At 46.8% G+C, this 17968-nt stretch overlaps 6 protein-coding genes across 7 annotated transcripts, besides 1 other annotated feature; 5 read left to right on the forward strand and 1 right to left on the reverse strand.

Moving 5' to 3' along the window:
- Nucleotides 1-661: 661 nt before the first annotated feature.
- Nucleotides 662-2417, forward strand: TSTA_077560 (transporter protein smf2; the record flags this gene model as incomplete). Its single annotated transcript, XM_002341742.1, has 2 exons — nt 662-1285; nt 1335-2417. 2 exons carry the CDS (start codon nt 662-664, stop codon nt 2415-2417), a joined length of 1707 nt encoding a protein of 568 aa, XP_002341783.1.
- On the reverse strand, nt 1584-3558 carry TSTA_077570 (SNF7 family protein (Cta1), putative). Its single transcript, XM_002341743.1, has 2 exons — nt 3222-3558; nt 1584-3156 (listed from the first exon to the last, which is right to left on the reverse strand). Exons 1-2 carry the CDS (start codon nt 3285-3287, stop codon nt 2566-2568), a joined length of 657 nt encoding a protein of 218 aa, XP_002341784.1. The 5' UTR covers nt 3288-3558; the 3' UTR covers nt 1584-2565.
- A 3235-nt stretch (nt 3559-6793) lies between these two features.
- Nucleotides 6794-10991, forward strand: TSTA_077580 (Sit4-associated protein (Sap185), putative; the record flags this gene model as incomplete). 2 transcript variants are annotated; one of them, XM_002341744.1, is made up of 4 exons in its annotated part: nt 6794-7471; nt 7525-8874; nt 8933-9610; nt 10095-10991. In XM_002341744.1, the coding sequence occupies 4 exons, from the start codon at nt 6794-6796 to the stop codon at nt 10794-10796; spliced, it is 3408 nt and encodes a 1135-aa protein (XP_002341785.1). In that variant the 3' UTR covers nt 10797-10991. The 2 variants fall into 2 exon arrangements, with proteins under 2 accessions (XP_002341785.1, XP_002341786.1); XM_002341745.1 differs by lacking the exon at nt 10095-10991 and having other exon boundaries at nt 8933-9868.
- Nucleotides 6997-7035: a microsatellite.
- Nucleotides 10992-11254: 263 nt separating the features above from the next.
- Nucleotides 11255-13621, forward strand: TSTA_077590 (SET domain protein; the record flags this gene model as incomplete). The annotated part of the gene is made up of 3 exons (XM_002341746.1): nt 11255-11919; nt 11991-12256; nt 12333-13621. 3 exons carry the CDS (start codon nt 11255-11257, stop codon nt 13619-13621), a joined length of 2220 nt encoding a protein of 739 aa, XP_002341787.1.
- A 257-nt stretch (nt 13622-13878) lies between these two features.
- TSTA_077600 (NADH-ubiquinone oxidoreductase, subunit F, putative) lies at nt 13879-15605 on the forward strand (the record flags this gene model as incomplete). Its single annotated transcript, XM_002341747.1, has 3 exons — nt 13879-14142; nt 14227-14298; nt 14347-15605. 3 exons carry the CDS (start codon nt 13879-13881, stop codon nt 15502-15504), a joined length of 1494 nt encoding a protein of 497 aa, XP_002341788.1. The 3' UTR covers nt 15505-15605.
- Nucleotides 15606-16200: 595 nt separating this feature from the next.
- TSTA_077610 (MFS transporter, putative) lies at nt 16201-17952 on the forward strand (the record flags this gene model as incomplete). Its single annotated transcript, XM_002341748.1, has 2 exons — nt 16201-17324; nt 17379-17952. 2 exons carry the CDS (start codon nt 16201-16203, stop codon nt 17950-17952), a joined length of 1698 nt encoding a protein of 565 aa, XP_002341789.1.
- Nucleotides 17953-17968: the final 16 nt, after the last annotated feature.

Below are 17968 nucleotides of genomic sequence, written 5' to 3' on the forward strand. Positions count from 1 at the left end.
ACTGCTCTGCTATCCGTGCTTTCAAGGGTTATCGTCGTCATCCATGGTGTAACCGGTAGAAATGCCATCCATCTCTTAACGAGCCAATTGTTGCTCTATTGGACAACGTATACTAATCTGTACTCTCCAATAACTAATAGTTACAGTAGATTTAATGTATCTGTCCGTTAACGAAATCATATAGAGGATATTCTGGAGCAGGCGGAGAATAAGGTGAAGAAATAGCAGATCAAAAGATATATCATCACATCGGAACGCTTCCAGGTTGGACTATATACGGAGTAAATCGATCCTGCAAGTTCCTCAATTTTACCGAGTCAAATGACGCACGAGCAATGACAAGACTCTACGATATTCCGATAGTTCTGCAATAAGAATTGGAATTCGGTAAATGTGGTCTTGTCATCCAAAGAAACGAAACATCGCGGGCAGAACCGGGTCGAGAAGATCAGAAAGAACGGCATCATCACGTAAGTCGCAGTAACCCTATTTACAACCTCACTCCTACACCTGCTTGACCTTGATAATTAATGGAACGGCCACGACTTTGCTCAAGTACATATATATATGATCATACAAATAATTGAACAGTGCTGTTTTCGGTGCATGCTTAAACGAACAATGCCAAGGGCCTTTGCCGGCACAGACTCTCCCACAAAAAATGAACCAACCATCCAGAACTGACGACGCTCTCGACCACCCAGGCTGGAATCAGAATCCGCCTCCTCTCAACGCAGATGCAACAACAAGAAATGATTTCAATGGCATAGTCAATCTTCGAGATCGGAGGAATCATTCATTACAGACGACGACTTCACCAGATGGGGTGGCCCGAATAGAGGTGGTACCTCCTAATCCAAATGAGACGGTACCGTCAAAGGCAGCTGTTGAAACCAGTCAAAAAGGAGTACTTGCTACTACAATGTCCACACCACAGACACGCAGCAAAGCTCTCACAATCTCCGTCTCAGTCCCAAGCTTTCTTCGACCCATTGTCAAATTCGCCTCGTTCATCGGTCCAGGATTCCTGATTGCTGTTGCATACATCGATCCTGGCAACTATGCTACAGATGCCGCTGCCGGTGCTGAAAGTAAATATGCTTTACTTTTCGTTGTATTGATGTCTAATTTATTTGCCGTCTTTTTGCAATCTCTGTGCATCAAATTGGGAAGTGTGACCGGGCTCAACCTTGCTGAGAATTGTCGAGCTCATCTTCCAAAGTGGCTTAATATTTGCTTGTATATTCTGTCAGAAGCTGCTATTATAGCTACTGATATTGCCGAGGTAAGTCTTCCACATAGTTTTATTGAATCTCAACTGATGAATCCTTCAGGTAATCGGCTCAGCCATTGCGTTGAATCTTCTACTAAAAATTCCCTTAGTAGCAGGATGCGTCATCACAATGGCCGACGTCCTAATTCTTCTCATCTTCTACCGACCTCAGGGATCAATGTGGGGTCTTCGCGCCTTTGAAATTTTTGTGATGCTCCTCGTGCTCGGGGTGGTGGTATGTTTCTGTATACAACTGTCTTTACTCAAGGCACAATCCGTGGGTGAGGTGTTTCGAGGATATCTCCCTTCAGCAGCGGTCGTTGAGAGTAAGGGTCTCTATCAGAGTTGTGGTATTCTTGGTGCAACCGTTATGCCTCATTCGCTTTTCCTAGGGAGTGGATCTGTCCAGCCCCGGCTTAAAGAGTATGACATTGACGCCGGATATATTGAGCCTTCGGGGCAAGGCGAGGTGTACCGTCCTTCGATACATGCGATCCGCGGCTGCTTGAAATATTCTATCATCGAATTGAGTCTGTCTCTATTCACATTTGCTCTATTCATCAACAGCGCCATTCTCATCGTTGCCGCTGCGGCTCTATACGGTACCCCCGGCGCCGATAATGCAGACCTATTCGGAATACACGACCTTCTTTCACAATCCATCGCACCCGCTGCGGGCACCATTTTCGGTCTCGCTTTGCTGCTTTCGGGTCTATCTGCCGGTATCGTCTGCACCATAGCCGGACAAATGATCAGCGAAGGTATGATCAACTGGAGTTGTCGACCGTGGATCCGTCGACTTCTCACTCGAGTCATCAGTATTGTGCCGAGTGTTATCATAGCTGCATCCGTGGGTCGTGAGGGACTAGATACCGCGCTGACTGCATCCCAAGTGGTTCTGAGTGTCATATTGCCCTTTGTCGTTGCGCCACTTATCTACTTTACGGCGAGGAATAAGTTTATGACTGTCAGGAGTGAAGCCGTTGATTTGTCTCAAACGAGTACAGAGGCTCAAGCTCTGGCCGAGGCAGCGGTCAAGATGAGGAATGGCTGGCCTGTATCGGCGCTGGCGGGTGTGATATGGGTTGCAATAACTATTATGGACGTTGCTTTACTAGTACTAATTGGCATGGGATTGGCGTGATTTCGGGTTTAGTTTCCGGATATATTACGATGTGCATGACCTGATGACTTACACATATACATATACTAGATATTGAATTCTTCCCCCAGAGGATATCTGTGCTATGAACTTAAACCTACGCTAGCCTTCACATAAAACATACTACATATTATCCAACCCCCCCAGCAGCCTCCTTAACCTTACCCTGCTCAGGCGGCTCATCAATAAAACTAGGCGGCGCAACCTCATCCTGCAAAAAGCTCGGCACAGCCTCCGAATCCCCCATCATCGGATTCTCAAACAAACTCTCCTCGCCCAACGCCTCCAACTCCGCATCTAACTCCGCCTCATCCACATCTTCGGGAATATCATACGCCCTCGAAATACTTTCGTTAATCTCATTACCAATATCCATCAAATCCGCCATTTCGTCTTGCATGCGCTCGATTTTATCAATATCGATTTTCCCGTATTGTTTCTTCAGTGCCTTGGTGGTGGTTTTCATTGCGTCGACTGTTGTCATCACGTTTTTCAGATTGTCTTGCATCATGTTTGCTTGTTCCATGTTCCATGATTGTTGCGAGAGTTGGTCGCGTTGCGCTTCGTATTGTTTCCTGCGTTGCAATACTTTGAGCGCCTTTTGGCGGAGGGCGTTTTTACCGGGACCGTCGCGCATCTTGGAAAGTCGCGCTTGGTAGGTGGAGAGTTCGGAGTTGAGGGCAGCGAGTTTTACGTCGATGCTTGAGACGCGGCTGTCTACCTAGAATTTGGTAACGTGGTTAGATTTATCTATTAGAAGATGTGGACAGTGGACTGTCGACTTACATTTGAGATTGCTGAATCCAGGGTTGGCTTGGGAGCCTGATTCTTTGTTCCAAATAGTCGATTCATATTAAATAATCAGGATGCGCTTTGTAGAGTAGGTGAATATGTATGATTCAATCGTTCGAGAAGGATCAAGTGTGTTGTTGACTTGTGATCTTTGGAGGGGCAAGGGCAATCGAACGTCACAGGCGATCACCGCCTCGGGAGATTACGCTTCAATAAAGGCGATATCATGCGAGGATAGATCTCTCAGCTTGGATTATTGGTTGTCTGTATTTTCATTCGCAAAGCGTATAGTGTGTTCATGGACGAGCAGTTGGTGTTGCTTTGTGGCGACGTCAGAGTGTAGCCTGGCCTGGCGAATCGGGTTAGACTGCCATCTTATACAGATTGCTCACCGCCTGATGAATGGTTCCGCCTGATAGGATGGCAGAAAGTCCTCGGCAGCGGTTAGCTTGCACGTGGGTCCGTGGATCTATATAACGGACGCACTATAGTGGGAAGATGATGACTTGATTGGTCTCTCTCTAGGTCTCCGGTGGGGAGCTGGTAACTAACTGTTAGTTACTAACTAAGTAGCATCACGTGACAATCCACTACGCCAATCTAACATCTTTTCCCCGTGGTGATCTATCACTATCAACTAGACCGTCACAATAGTTGTGCAGGTTATCACAATCTCCTTTCCATTGTCGCACCGCTCAAACCGAGTATTATGTCGAGGATATCCACAATACCCTCTCAACAGTCCAATTTCAACCCGCTGGACCCGTATCGCTCTACTTACGAGCGCCAATTGACAATGAGGTCTCCAAAAAGAGTTCGGCTCATTCCGCGGCATGGACTGATACACTTCATATTCTGACAGCCATGCTGGACGCGTTTTCAATTCCCATATTGGCATGGGAGAGCATAGACAAAGTCCCCGAAAGTCGTTAATTGTCTCACACAATACACCCGTACACCCAGCCTCGTGCTTGATGTGGATCGTCTGAGCATTGAAGAACCACACTAATGCAGTCCTAAGACTCCTAACATTTCATCTGGTAATATGACAGCTCCACATTAAATAAATGGGGAAGAGGGTAAGGCTTTCATGTACTAATTACCTTATCTTAAATTCAACAAAGACACATCCTCCCAGTTGGAACTCGGATACAGTCTTTCATCTTGGCAAAACTGCTTGTTACACAGTTTTACGAGGCTCTCGCAATGGTTTGACCTCGATCAGACAGAATATCAGCGGGGGAGCACGATACATATCTCATGAGTGACGAGCATACACTGTTCCGTTTTGAGGTCATCGATGATTCGCATGACTTGTATACATGGTCAGGGGATTATATGGCTGCGAGGAGATCTTCACTGGAGAATTGTCACTGATCGTTCTGTTCACAAGATTAACTAACCGTCCTTCTGAAGTGGCAGTAGAGCGGACTGATGGCTTTGGGTTTGTAGACTGTATAAAAATACATGCACCGTCTCATGTTTGAGCCAGTACCTTTTCAATGGAGAAACGTTGCTCCACTTAGCTAATCGCCATAAGAAAGGCATACTCTCGGTATTATGAGGAGTGAATATCTGTGGTATGTCTATGCAATTCACCAGTGGCCGGGGCAAAGAAAGATCTTTAGCATCTGAAGATCGACACTAGCGGCCGTGTGTCGATAATTCAAATTCATATTGCAAACGTCTACGGATACAGCTTCCTTCTTGAGTCTGCACCGGCTTGATCTTTCAGGCTGATTACGCGGCTGGAGGCTCCAAATCCACGAGGAGAACATGCTCTGGCCTGTATGTCCAGTGTGTCGTTTCAATGCTCACCAAATCTCAGCTTGGTTTCCAAATAAGTAGTTTGCTTATAGGTGCCTAGGTATTTCGAAATTTGGCTGTCATAGCCTTATTCGCGTCTTGCAAGGCCTACGTTTCTCTCAAGATATCAGGAGCGCGTCTATGAATACAAGGCACCATTGTGCTTCCTTGGCCCCGTCTATGAAGACACAAGCGATCTCAGCCATCATAGACGCTATGAGCAAAGTTTACACCATCAGCATTCCGGCCGACGCAATCACGGTGATGTTTCCGTTGCTAATGAAAAAGAAGAGTCATCTAAAACACCATCCAATATGATCGTTGCAGGCGGAGCTTGAAAGTATATCAGCCGGGAACCGGGGAAAAGCCTACCTGCAAAAACAACATGAATTGCCAAAGAAACTGATGTATTTCTGCGAGTTACATGTATTGTCGTCGATTTTGTTTTCACGTTCCTAGTTCAAGGTTTGTGAAAGCAACTTTTAAGATCTCCAAATTTTTGTGACTTTGTCGTTGTCTGGTTTTAGGGTTGGCCCCGCCTGTTCACCATGGGCATTTTTAGGTATTCAAATAGAAACTGTAATACGAGAAGGAAAAGAAGGAAAGTAATAAGTTCTTAATACAGAGAAATCTATACAAAAGAGAAGAAGACTATATTCATCCTCAATTGTAACTGATACGACAGGCTTAAAACGACGTACTAATCTGATAGCCGCTGTATGCGCAGACAGAAATAGACCAGACTAATAAGGCAGCAAGGCATAAAATAGTCTCGTGCTGACTCGTAACGGTAGACGCACTCTGATTGGCTGAAACAGATCGCACCCGAGCGGCCCCTTCCAGCAGAATCATCGATCACACTTACGCTCGCTCGGGTCACGACTACACTCAGTACATCTTCACTCTTCATCCATATCTGACATCTCTCTCTTGATCATCAACGATTCTATCCCATCACTTTCTCTCCAGAGCACCCGGATTCTGTATGGACTTGCCGTTGGATCTCCTCTCTTGCGCCATCTGCCAACCAGGCACACACTGTTAGTGCAACAATAATAACCATCATCATCCCCCTCTCAGTGAGAAAAGAGTCCAACCAGCCGAAGTAGCTTGAGCTGTCAACCAGCAATCAACTTCGGCTTCACTTTCTATTTCCGGGTGATCTCGAAATTATTCTGGACACTGTTACAACCAGTCGCAGATCGTCTGTCATTACTTGAAGTGACGCGGTTCGGAACCATATACCTCCATTGTGTATTCTTGTCACTCCTTTAACATCGGAACAGGTGAGACAACCTCTTATCAACTATTCCCCGGATTCTATGTTACATATGCACTACGGTCATGTGCGCTTTACTTAACATTCTGCCTGCAATGATTGTGAAAGGCCCAATTTCTCCCTTATACTAACTCCCTGACAATCAGTGCGCGCGGTCGCGGTCGCTCAGTCTGTGTGCTGTGTTATATTGACCTTCTTATTTCATCTTCTGATACGAATTACGACGACGATTGATACGACACAATATATCACGATCGAGAACACGTCCTGTATCACCACATTCATCCTCATCAGTATAACAGAGATTGGGGTAGAATATTTGCATCCAAGAGCACAATTAACCAGCAGCCGCCTGACACATTTTCTTCTTAGCATTTCAACTGGGATTATACAACTCCGGAACGGCAATTTCATCCGCTCACATTCTAGATTATATGTCCATGACTCTATTGTGCCATCGCTTTTTATCCTATAGTTCAAGATGTTCTGGCGATTCGGGGGGTACGCGAATATCTCCGCCGTCGACACTCTGCTCGATAAACCCGATGTCAGCCTCGAAGAACTCTTGGACGAGCCGGAGCTGATTTCCGAATTGAAACAGCATAATACGAAACTGATAGAATATTTACGAGAGGACCACATCCTGAAGAAATTGTTGGAATACGTGGTCGCTCCGCCTCTAATTAATGACGATGATAATGACGACCATGACGACGATGATGAGAAGACAAAACCCGCCATCGAAAAGTTCGGCGGTGGTGCAGGTGAGGATACAAAGAAGGACGAGGATATTCTCGGACCGGAGGATTTAGAAAGGGCCGATAAGCAGCGTTCCAAATTCGCATACATGGCTTGCGAGATCCTGTCCTCAGAGACATGGTCTATTTTGGAATCGATCATGGTCAACGAAGCTTATTTGCGAGAGTTCTGGGATTTTATACGACGACCAGCACCCTTGGACTCTGCTCAGGCCGGCTACTTTACCAAAATTAATGAGGTCCTGTTTGATAAGAAGACAGAAGAAATGCTCGAGTTCTTCAAGTCATTGAAAGGAGTTGTTCCTGCGATATTACAACATGTGGACAATCCTATGGTAATGGATCTGCTGTTGAAAATCATTAGCCTGGAAAAGGTGGAGGGTGGACAAGGCATTGTCGACGTGAGTTCACTTCGCGTAGTCTGAAGTTTTCAGCAGCTAATAAACTATCCCAGTGGTTGAAAGATGAGGGCCTTATTCCTGTCCTGCTGTCTTATATATCATCCGAACATTTGTCTTCCATGCAAACGTCTGCTGGAGACTTTTTGAAGGCAATCATCACCATCTCAGCAAACGCAACCCAGAACGAGCAATCGTGTATTGGACCCAACAGTCTAACCAGGCAACTTGTCTCGGCTCCATGCGTGGAACAGCTCATTCAATTCATGCTCCAGGGAGGAAACTCGCTTACCGTGGGTGTCGGCATTGTCATCGAAGTCATTCGCAAGAACAACTCTGACTATGATGAGAATGTCGGAGGACCCGATGCTCGTCCAAGCGTATACGATCCCATTTACCTAGGAACTCTGCTTCGGCAATTCTCGTCGCATATCCCCGACTTCATGGCATTGATTCTCAGTTCAAAACATACCGTTGTTGAGAACGGACAAATCAAGATCAAGGACCGCGGGCTGCTCAATTCTGCGTGGGGAGTGAAGATTGAACCTTTGGGCTTTGATCGTTTCAAGACTTGTGAATTGATGGCAGAGCTCCTTCACTGTAGCAATATGGGATTGTTAAACGAGGTTGGCAGTGAGGATTATATACGACAAAGGGATATTGAACGCGAAAACTTGAGGGCTCAGGGCGCATTCGATCTGAATCGAAAGGAAGTCTCCGGGATGACATACAGTGAAAATGCTGGAGAGTCCGAACAAGAACAAAGCTCCCGAATTGAACTGCCGTCTGCGACACCAGAACATAATAACGTCAGCGATGACGACGGCTTCGAAGATGTTGGTTCTTCCAAGGACATTGGGCCCGAAATCAAGTCAGATACGCATGATCAAACTCAAATCAAGAAATCGGATGTCCATACGGAAAGTCCGGGGCTCCATATTGAGGACAGTATAGTTGAAGAAACCTTGAAGGATTCCACACACAAGACTGAACCTACTGGTCTTGCTCCAACTGATTCCCCGGTTGATCCTATATCGCCCACTGCATCTGGTCTGACAGACAGTGTCAATGAAATCACATTGGATAAGAATGAGCAGGTTTCCATGACGAATGAGCCATTTAATAACCAAATTCAACGGCCGATGGAATTGTCCACTCATGCCAAGGATGCCACTGCACCGTCATTTGCCACAACGAACCAACCAGACTCGCATAACACTGAACCAAAGCAAGAAGAGTTCTCAGGTCCAGACGTCCCAACAGAAGGACAGTCGAATGACTCTCTCGCTACACACATTGAGGATGAGTTTACCCCTCAGATTCAGTATGAACATTCTGGCCAGCCTGTTGTTGGTGACTATTTGAAGATTCAATTTGTAGAGCACAAAGTCGTTCCTACTATTTTGGTAAGTTCGAAAAGCAATGCTTATTCGAAGAAGTTGGAATCAGCTGACATTTTGATAGGATTTCTTCTTCCGGTTTCCCTGGAACAACTTCTTGCACAATGTAGTGTACGATGTCGTTCAACAAGTTTTCAACGGATCCATGGATCGAGGCTATAATCGATGCCTTGCTATTGACCTTTTCAATACCGGGCGCATCACGGAGAAAATCGTTGAAGGCCAAAAGCGCAGCGATGAGGCTCAAGCTTCCAAGAACACGAGACTCGGTTATATGGGTCATTTGACATTAATAGCAGAGGAGGTTGTCAAATTCACCGAACGTCACCCTGCCGAAATCTTATCACAAAGCGTTATGGACAAAGTGTTACATCCCGACTGGGTTGATTACGTTGAGCGAACACTATCAGAGACCCGTGAACGTGATAACGCTATTCTCGGAGGCGTTCGACCCGACCTCATGGGCCACCGTCAAGCTGTAATGAACGCCGTACAGGGCTTCACTGGTTCTAATGCTCTTGCAAATGCCGGTTTGAACGGAGGAAACGGCTCCAATTTTGAGAATTTCGACTCCATGACGCACGGTAGTGCATCTAGCGGAGCATTCGGTATGGGAGGCAGCAATTCCCTTCTCAGCGGCTTCGGAAGCTCCAGCGACGACGAAGACGAGGAGATGGAAGACCAAGATGATGATGACACCAGAGGATTTACCGATAATAACGCAGAAAGCGGATTAGAAAATGTGGGTACTTCTCTTTTTGCAGACATTGAGATGCAGCAGTTATGACGCGTCAAGTCAAATTCTTTTCTTTTCCTTTTATACATTGGCAACAGCAGGGAGAAGATGTAGCCTAGCTCTGTGCATCTGGGCATGGAAGTGCTACAGTGTAAGAGGTTGTTGATAGAGGGTTTTGCGGGTTTCAATGCCTGCGTCAAAGGTGTGCGAAATCAGCCCACTGTTTCTCTTCTGCATCTCTTATTTCAGTTGTTGCTTCCAGCGTTCCCGTTGCATTTGGACCAGTGCTATGTTCCTACTGCGTAGATTAGCCTGATATCATGGATGGTCCATTCTCCACATCATGTATACCCATTTACCCCCGCAGATTGGCCCTCACGGGCTCATGATTAATGACTTTCAATTTTCTGTTGGACATAGACACGTCTTATTAGTCTGGTTGGTCACAAGCGGAGTCTGAACGTTGCTAACATGGTTACTCATCTTGCAGGAACCCGCATCTTCATCAACTAGCCAGCCTATCCCGATCCTGGCTCCCCCACCTGCCCCTCTGAATATCGTCCCATCCCGGGCACGTCGCCAGTTGGCTGCCCGACTAGCCCTTCACAAACAACAAGCCGACGCTGCTGCGGAGAATTCAAATGACCAGTCTAGTGCGAACGCATCACACCATGATGATGATGGACAGTGGCAATCCAATCCGTTCATCATAGCCGATCTTGAAGACGACTCTCACGACCTTGGCTCTTCTGAGTTTTCTGCCATGGATGAGAGCGACCAACCGTCTTCGCCGACTTTCCACACCGGTTTCACACCTCCTGGCTCGCCGTCTACCAATTCCTCCGATGACACGAGCGGCGAACTTAGGGAAACAGTAAGACGCAAAGTCCGAATACCCCTCGAGGTTGAAGACGATGATGACGATGAAATGGGTGAAATGGTCGGTCCCAGCTCTGGTTCTGGCTCAGGGGGCATGATGGATTCAGATGAAGAGGAAGAGGCCATCATTAACGAATCGCTTGGCTATTCCAACTTATTCGGTGCTAACCGCTACGGTGGATTCAGTCGCTCATACGGCAGAAACGGACAGTCTTCATTCGACGATGACGACGACAATGATAGTAGCGACGGCGAAGACGGGCTTGTTGAGATTCTGGTCCCGGGCCGGAGCAAGTCATTTTCTTCGAATTAATTCGTTTTAATCTGCCATTTGAACTGTACATCATCCTTCTGAGTTGCAATTGCATTCATGGAGTATGAGTTTTATCTTCCTGTCATTGGATGGCTAAGCAGGCTTATGAGGAAGAAGAGCTGACGTCTGGAATATGCGAGATATACCACTGTACACTAGTTGCATGCAATTTGATTTTGCGTTTTAGTCTTCGTCAATATAGCTTCTAACATTGTAGAAGGTCTAGGCTTTGACGTAGAAAAATGACTGCAGTATTAATACGTAGTATGCCTAAGCCGTCCCGCCATGTGAGCTTCCCGAAAAAAGTGGAACAGGGCATAATTTTGAATCATGTTTGAACAACAACCTTGAATTTACTTTCAACAAGAGAAACGTGATGTTATTCTAGTGTGGAACTGGAATTGATGATAATAACACAATCTAACCTTGCAAATCTAACAACATAAGGAACTATCAAAATGACCGAATCACGCCCCCCTAAGTGCGTTCGCTCCCTTGGTTCACTTCTACACGTTACTTACAAACCCTACAGAACCGCCGGACAAGCCCTTCAAACTCACGTTGAGCTCGAGGATTGGGTCGTTCAACATGGAGGCCGCCTCGATGACACCGTTCAATTCGCACATGATGCGCAGCGTGGAGTACATCTTCAGGTCAAACCAGCGACATCAGAAGTATCATCGAGCATGACGCCAGGGACATGCGTCATGAAAATCCCAATTGAGTTAACAATGTCCTACTTCAATGCCATAAACTACGAACCAGAACAACAGCAAACAGAAAAAGGAGAAAGAAAAACAACGTTCTTCTCTCATGGAGTCGAATTACCGAAACAACTCATTGAGGCAATCGGACCTGAGGAAACGACCACTTTCTTCTTAATGGGTCAGTATCTTCGTAGAGAAGAAGGATTCTGGTATCCGTATATACAATCCCTTCCTGGGCCAGAGGAGTTGACAACTCCATTGTTGTTTAAAGAGGAGGATGGGGATCTTGCGTGGTTGAATATGACGAGCCTTGCCGCCTCAAGAGAAAGAAGGTTGCAAATCTGGAAGGTAAATTATGAGAAGGCATATTCGATGATGCAGGATTTGGGGGTTGAAAATGCCCGTCTTTATACTTGGTAAGAGCTTATACTCCGTTACCAGGTCCGGGTGGTCCCTATATAGGTATTCATTTGCTAATAGAGGATAGGGATCTATACCTATGGGCATCAACAATAATCTCATCACGCGCTTTTACCGCAAAAGTCCTTGCTAGCGTTATCCCAAAACTGCAAACGGCAGAAGAAGGAGATCGTATTTCGGTTCTTCTGCCCTTGATTGATGCTACGAATCACAAGCCACTGTCCAAAGTCGAATGGCGAGCTGGGACTGATAGTATTGGTCTTGTGGTTATGAGTGACCTTAGGGCTGGTGATGAAGTAGGGAATAATTATGGACCAAGGAATAATGAGCAATGTGAGTCTTATATCCTTCTACATCCTATACTTATTTAAAAGCGAGATAGTGCGTGCGGTATACTAATCTCTAGCAGTGATGATGAACTATGGATTCTGTATACCCGATAATCCATGCGAATACCGCGTGGTCAGTCTCCGTGCACCACCAGACAGTCCCCTTGCCCAAATCAAAGCTCAATATGAGCAACACTGCTCCAAATCCGCCAATAAACGAAACACGGTAGCTGATCAAGAAGATAAATACTACGTCTTCTCCTTGTCCTACCCACTTATCGACTCATTCCAACCGTTGGAGTATTCTATCTTCTCGCCTGATTTGCTGCGCGCTTTATCAGTCATTGTTGCGAATGATCGGGAATTGGAGACGGTTACGATTGATGAAGACGGGTTTCAGGTGCCTTGGGCGCAGTATGCAGGTTCTAGGAACCTGATTGCATCCTTGAATCAGATTGTTATTGAGTTACTGTCTTATATTCGGAGACTTGAGGTCTCCGGGAGTCAGTTGGGGGACCCTAAGAACTTGAAGCAGGTTTTTTCCAAACAGTTTCGAGAGAGTCATATTGATCTTTCGCGGACAGCTGTGTTTATTGCTAACTGGACGCTTATGTCCCGAAGGATTTTGGAAGAGGGCAGTCAAGGGGAGCTTCTTGATGGGTTGTTATCTCGCGTTCCAGAACGGATATTCGACGCCGAAAAGAAGGTGCATATTAAAGAAAGGATACTGAACAGGAAAAGTCTCCTTCCAGGCAGTCAGTCAGCTGAACTTTTCGGGTTCGGGGATCTATACCAACTCCTACCCATGAGTTTACAGAGTATTGCAAAGGAGTGCATTGATGGACTCATTACCAGAGCTAAACAAGCAATTGCGATCGATGATGGTACTGGATCAGGCTCAGGAGACACAGAAAATGGACCACACGCATTATTCGCTTATGCAGTCTTCATCAATCTCATCGTTGCCGTCCACAGACATACCCCATCACAACTCCCCCCTCGTCTGAGAATATGGTGCAACTTCCTCATGAATACATACCCGGCTCCACCAAACGACGTATCCTGGACTCTTCCCGACGAGACCGACGAGACTATATTATCTGCATTTGATTCATTCATCAATGATCACCTCCCCGGTAATGTCTTGGGACCTCTCACGCCATGGGTAGGTACGCCTGTCCCGGGCCAGGGAGAAAGGGATGTCAGTGACTGGTGGCTTTCACCGAATTGGTTACGCTGGGCTTGGTTAGTTTTGGAGCAGGAGATGGTTATGAATGTCGTTGATGATCCGTTGGGGGAGATGGTTGATGGAATGAGTGGGATGAGGATGAGGGGGGTTTTGTATATTCCGAGAGAGCAATATAACTAGATAATAGAGGAATGTACTCCAACTCTAGAAGTAATTACTGAATACTCATCGATTCTATCAAGCAGTGATTCTGTCCAAAATGTGTAAAGTGAGATCACATAAGCTCGGAAAGTCACGTGCCAACACTAGCCAATCAGCACCAAGGTAAAATAAACGCGAGGATGCCGGAACGGACAGCGACCTCTCGAACTTCCCTCTCCGCTCATATCTCATCCCAACCCCTCGCTCTCGCGCCATTGAGCGTCCAGGTTAAAATGATGTCTCGAGTAGCGGTCCCCTCGACCTCTTCTCTCGCCCACATCTCGTCACGGGCCATCCCTTCAAAGACCTCCCGCTTAGCGACTCGATCCTTCGCCACTGTTCAAGATGGAGCTGCTCCTAAGAGACAATACGGTGGATTGAAGGACCAGGACCGTATTTTCACCAATCTTTACGGTCACCATGGTACCGATCTCAAGTCAGCGATGAAGTATGGCGATTGGCACAAGACGAAGGAGATGATTCTCAAGGGTCATGATTGGGTATGCGGTCCCAACTCGACTCCGAAAGATTGACGAAGTCTTTCTTCGCCAATTGAATTGATAGCTAATTTTGACGAAACCTAGCTCATTTCCGAGATTAAAGCTTCCGGTCTTCGTGGTCGTGGTGGTGCCGGTTTCCCCTCCGGACTCAAATACGTGAGTGGTACTACATTTGCTTACTCAGTTTCAAGCTGACACGTACAGTCTTTCATGAATTTCAAAGACTGGGATAAGGATTCGCGACCACGATACCTCGTTGTCAACGCCGACGAAGGTGAACCAGGAACCTGCAAGGACCGAGAAATTATGCGCAAGGACCCCCAGAAACTTATTGAGGGATGCTTGGTTGTCGGTCGTGCCATGAATGCTACTGCCGCTTACATCTATATCCGTGGTGAATTCTACCATGAAGCTACCACACTTCAGCGTGCTATACAGGAAGCTTACCAAGCTGGTTTAATCGGCAAGAATGCTTGTGGAACCGGCTATGATTTCGATGTCTACCTTCACCGTGGTGCGGGCGCCTACGTCTGCGGCGAGGAAACATCGCTCATTGAGTCTCTTGAAGGAAAGGCTGGCAAGCCTCGTCTGAAGCCACCTTTCCCTGCTGCCGTTGGTTTGTTTGGTTGCCCCAGTACAGTCACCAACGTTGAAACCGTCGCTGTTGTTCCTACTATCGTGCGCCGCGGCGCCAGCTGGTTTGCCGGTTTTGGTCGTGAGCGTAACCAAGGTACTAAGCTTTTCTGTATCTCTGGCCACGTCAACAACCCTTGCACCATTGAAGAAGAGATGTCTATTCCTTTGCGTGAATTGATTGACCGCCACTGTGGTGGTGTTCGTGGTGGATGGGACAACCTTTTGGCCGTTATCCCTGGTGGTTCATCTACTCCTATCCTACCGAAGAAAATCTGCGATGACCAGTTGATGGATTTTGATGCTCTCAAGGACTCCCAGAGTGGTCTCGGAACAGCTGCCGTCATTGTCATGGACAAGTCCACCGACGTTGTCCGTGCTATTTCTCGTCTCTCTCACTTCTACCGCCACGAAAGTTGCGGACAATGCACACCTTGCCGTGAAGGTAGCAAATGGACACAGCAGATCATGCACCGAATGGAACACGGTCAAGCCCGCGAACGCGAGATCGACATGCTCCAGGAGTTAACTAAACAAGTTGAGGGACACACGATCTGCGCCTTGGGAGAAGCCTTTGCCTGGCCTATCCAGGGTTTGATCCGACACTTCCGACCTGAGCTTGAGGCTCGTATTAAGAAGTACGAGGAGGAACATGGCAAGCAGCCTTTCGCTGGCGGTTGGGCTCCACAGACCAGGGATGAGGGCAAGCTCATTGCACCGGGTCAATAGATTCTCTCGCCCTGTTTGTTTAGATTGGTATTCAAAAGCAAGGCCAACAAGATGTAGAATTGATGCGATCTTTTTTTTTTATACTGTACAGTCTTAGTTTCGTCCTAGCAATGCCATTTTCGTTTGTGTAATAGTCGTGGTCCGATAACTCCGTGAGTTTACTTCAAAGGTCCCTGACGAGCTTTATGATAAACACGGGCTATCAATCCTCAATGCCAGAACCAGCCAGTGTTGAAGTAGTATCGCCACAGATATCCCTAGAATGATTTTTTCTCAAAAGTTGACATAAACCGGGCCTGTGACGAGCCTATGTAAACCGGGCTCGCCCGGAACCGGCCACCCCTATACTCAGATGCATATAGAAGCCAAGCGGAACCGGGATGGTGCACTCCTGAGTCCTGACAGCAGATCGGAGAAAAAGGGATCTCCTTAGCTGTATAACGTGGTTAGGATATTTCCGATATATAAAAGAGAATGATGGGTTCTTGCATTGCAGATATTTATATTGAAGATTGGCAGTTGACTGTATTCCATGGCTGCGTTGGAATCACTCGAAGGGCTGTTCATCAGATTATAGCCACGAATCAACCATTCAGTTTATTTGATAACTTCTTATATGAATCCTTAGGTATGTATGCATATAATCTCCAAAGGAATGTTGCTAAAATCGTTCATAGCGAACTGATACCGTCCAAAATGACAACATTACCCGAGAAGGAAATTTCGACGAACCGTGATAATTCAAGCATCCAAGCCTCAGATATCACAGAAACAGGCAACCAGGAGACGCAAAACATCAATCAAACACAGGCAGATGACAGCACCGTCAAGGAAGAAGATCAACAGCAACGCACACCAAACCAAAATGAAACCCTCACAAAAACAACGACCACCCGGGGCGAAAAGCCCTATATATCTTTCTCCAGGGGCCAGAAATGGTTCATCGTCGGCATGGCCTCAGCTGCATCCTTCTTCTCCCCTCTGTCAGGACAAATCTACTTCCCTGTCCTACCGATACTGACGCAAAGCTACCACCTGAGTCAGACTCTCCTGAACGTCTCTGTGACCACGTACCTAATCTTCCAGGGCCTGGCACCGAGTTTCATGGGCACATTCTCTGATGCCAGTGGCCGTCGACCAGCATATATACTCGCCTTCATAATCTACACCGCCGCAAACATCGGTCTAGCTCTTCAAAACAGTTACGCTGCCCTCCTGGTGTTACGATGTCTCCAGAGTGCAGGTAGTAGTGGCACGGTCTCGTTCGGATACGGAGTCATTGCAGATATAACCACAACAGCAGAACGGGGCAAATTTCTCGGTCCCATGGCTGCGGGAGCCATGGTTGGGCCTGCACTGGGGCCTGTCATCGGAGGCCTATTAGCTCAATATCTTGGTTGGAGATCTGTGTTTTGGTTTCTGGTCATTATCAGCGGTTCCTATCTCGCGGTATACACGATCCTAACACCAGAAACACATCGCAAAATCGTCGGAGACGGAAGTATCCTACCCTCTGAATCGTGGCGGTTATCAATCCTGCAATACGTCCGTATAAGACGGAAATTGGCACGAATGACCCCCGAGGAAAAACAGGAGTACGGCGAGGAGCAAGCGGCATTAACGGCACAACAGAAATCTAGAAAGATCAAGTTTCCGAATCCATTACTCTCGTTTGTGATTTTGTTGGAAAAGGATGCCTTTGTGATTATTCTCTATGCTGCGATTATGTTTTTCGGCATGATGATAATGATGACTTCGTTGCCGTCGTTGTTTCCGGAGTATTATGGTCTGGATGAGTTGCAAGTTGGATTGTGTTTTTTGTAGGACCCCTCTTTCCTATCATCATCTCATGCAGCTCGTTGACTTAGGTACAGACCCTTCGGAATCTCCACCGCCATCGGCGCAGTCATAAACGGCAAATTCCTCGACTTGAACTACAAACGTCTCGCGCGCAAACTCGGAATGAGCGTTGACCGCAAACGCGGCGACGATCTAACAAATTTTCCCATCGAAAAAGCCCGTCTCCAACTCAGTTTCCTCTGGAGCAGCATCCTGGCCGCTACAATGTTAGGTTATGGTTGGGCATTGAACTACAAAGCTCCCCTTGCTGTCCCACTTGTCATCATGTTCATAATGGGGTTTACGATGATTTGTACGATGAATAGTCTCACGACGTTGCTTACGGATATATTCCCGGATAGAGTGAGTACGGCATCGGCGGCGCAGAATTTGTTGAGATGCTTGCTGGGTGCTGTTGGTGCGGCGGTGGTGGATCAGATGTTGAAATCGATGGGTATTGGGTGGTGTTTTACGTTTATGGGTCTTCTTATTCTTGCTGCTACGGGGTTGTTGTGGTTTGAGTATATTTGGGGTATGGAGTGGAGGCAGAAGAGATGGAAAAAAGCTGCTGAGAAGGCTAAGAGAGAGAGGCAGAATGGGACTGTCTAGATATTGCCCCTTAAAA

The sequence above is a fragment of the Talaromyces stipitatus genome, genomic scaffold, assembly GCF_000003125.1.
Source record: "Talaromyces stipitatus ATCC 10500 scf_1105507295523 genomic scaffold, whole genome shotgun sequence".
Lineage (NCBI taxonomy): Eukaryota > Fungi > Ascomycota > Eurotiomycetes > Eurotiales > Trichocomaceae > Talaromyces > Talaromyces stipitatus.

What these genes read in the sequence shown, in the direction of transcription:
- TSTA_077570 (XM_002341743.1), bottom strand. Translation starts at nt 3,287, where the DNA reads ATGAATCGACTATTTGGAACAAAGAATCAGGCTCCCAAGCCAACCCTG. An exon ending in TGGATTCAGCAATCTCAAAT is followed by an intron (nt 3,157 to 3,221) that starts GTAAGTCGACAG and finishes ACCAAATTCTAG; the next exon opens with GTAGACAGCCGCGTCTCAAG.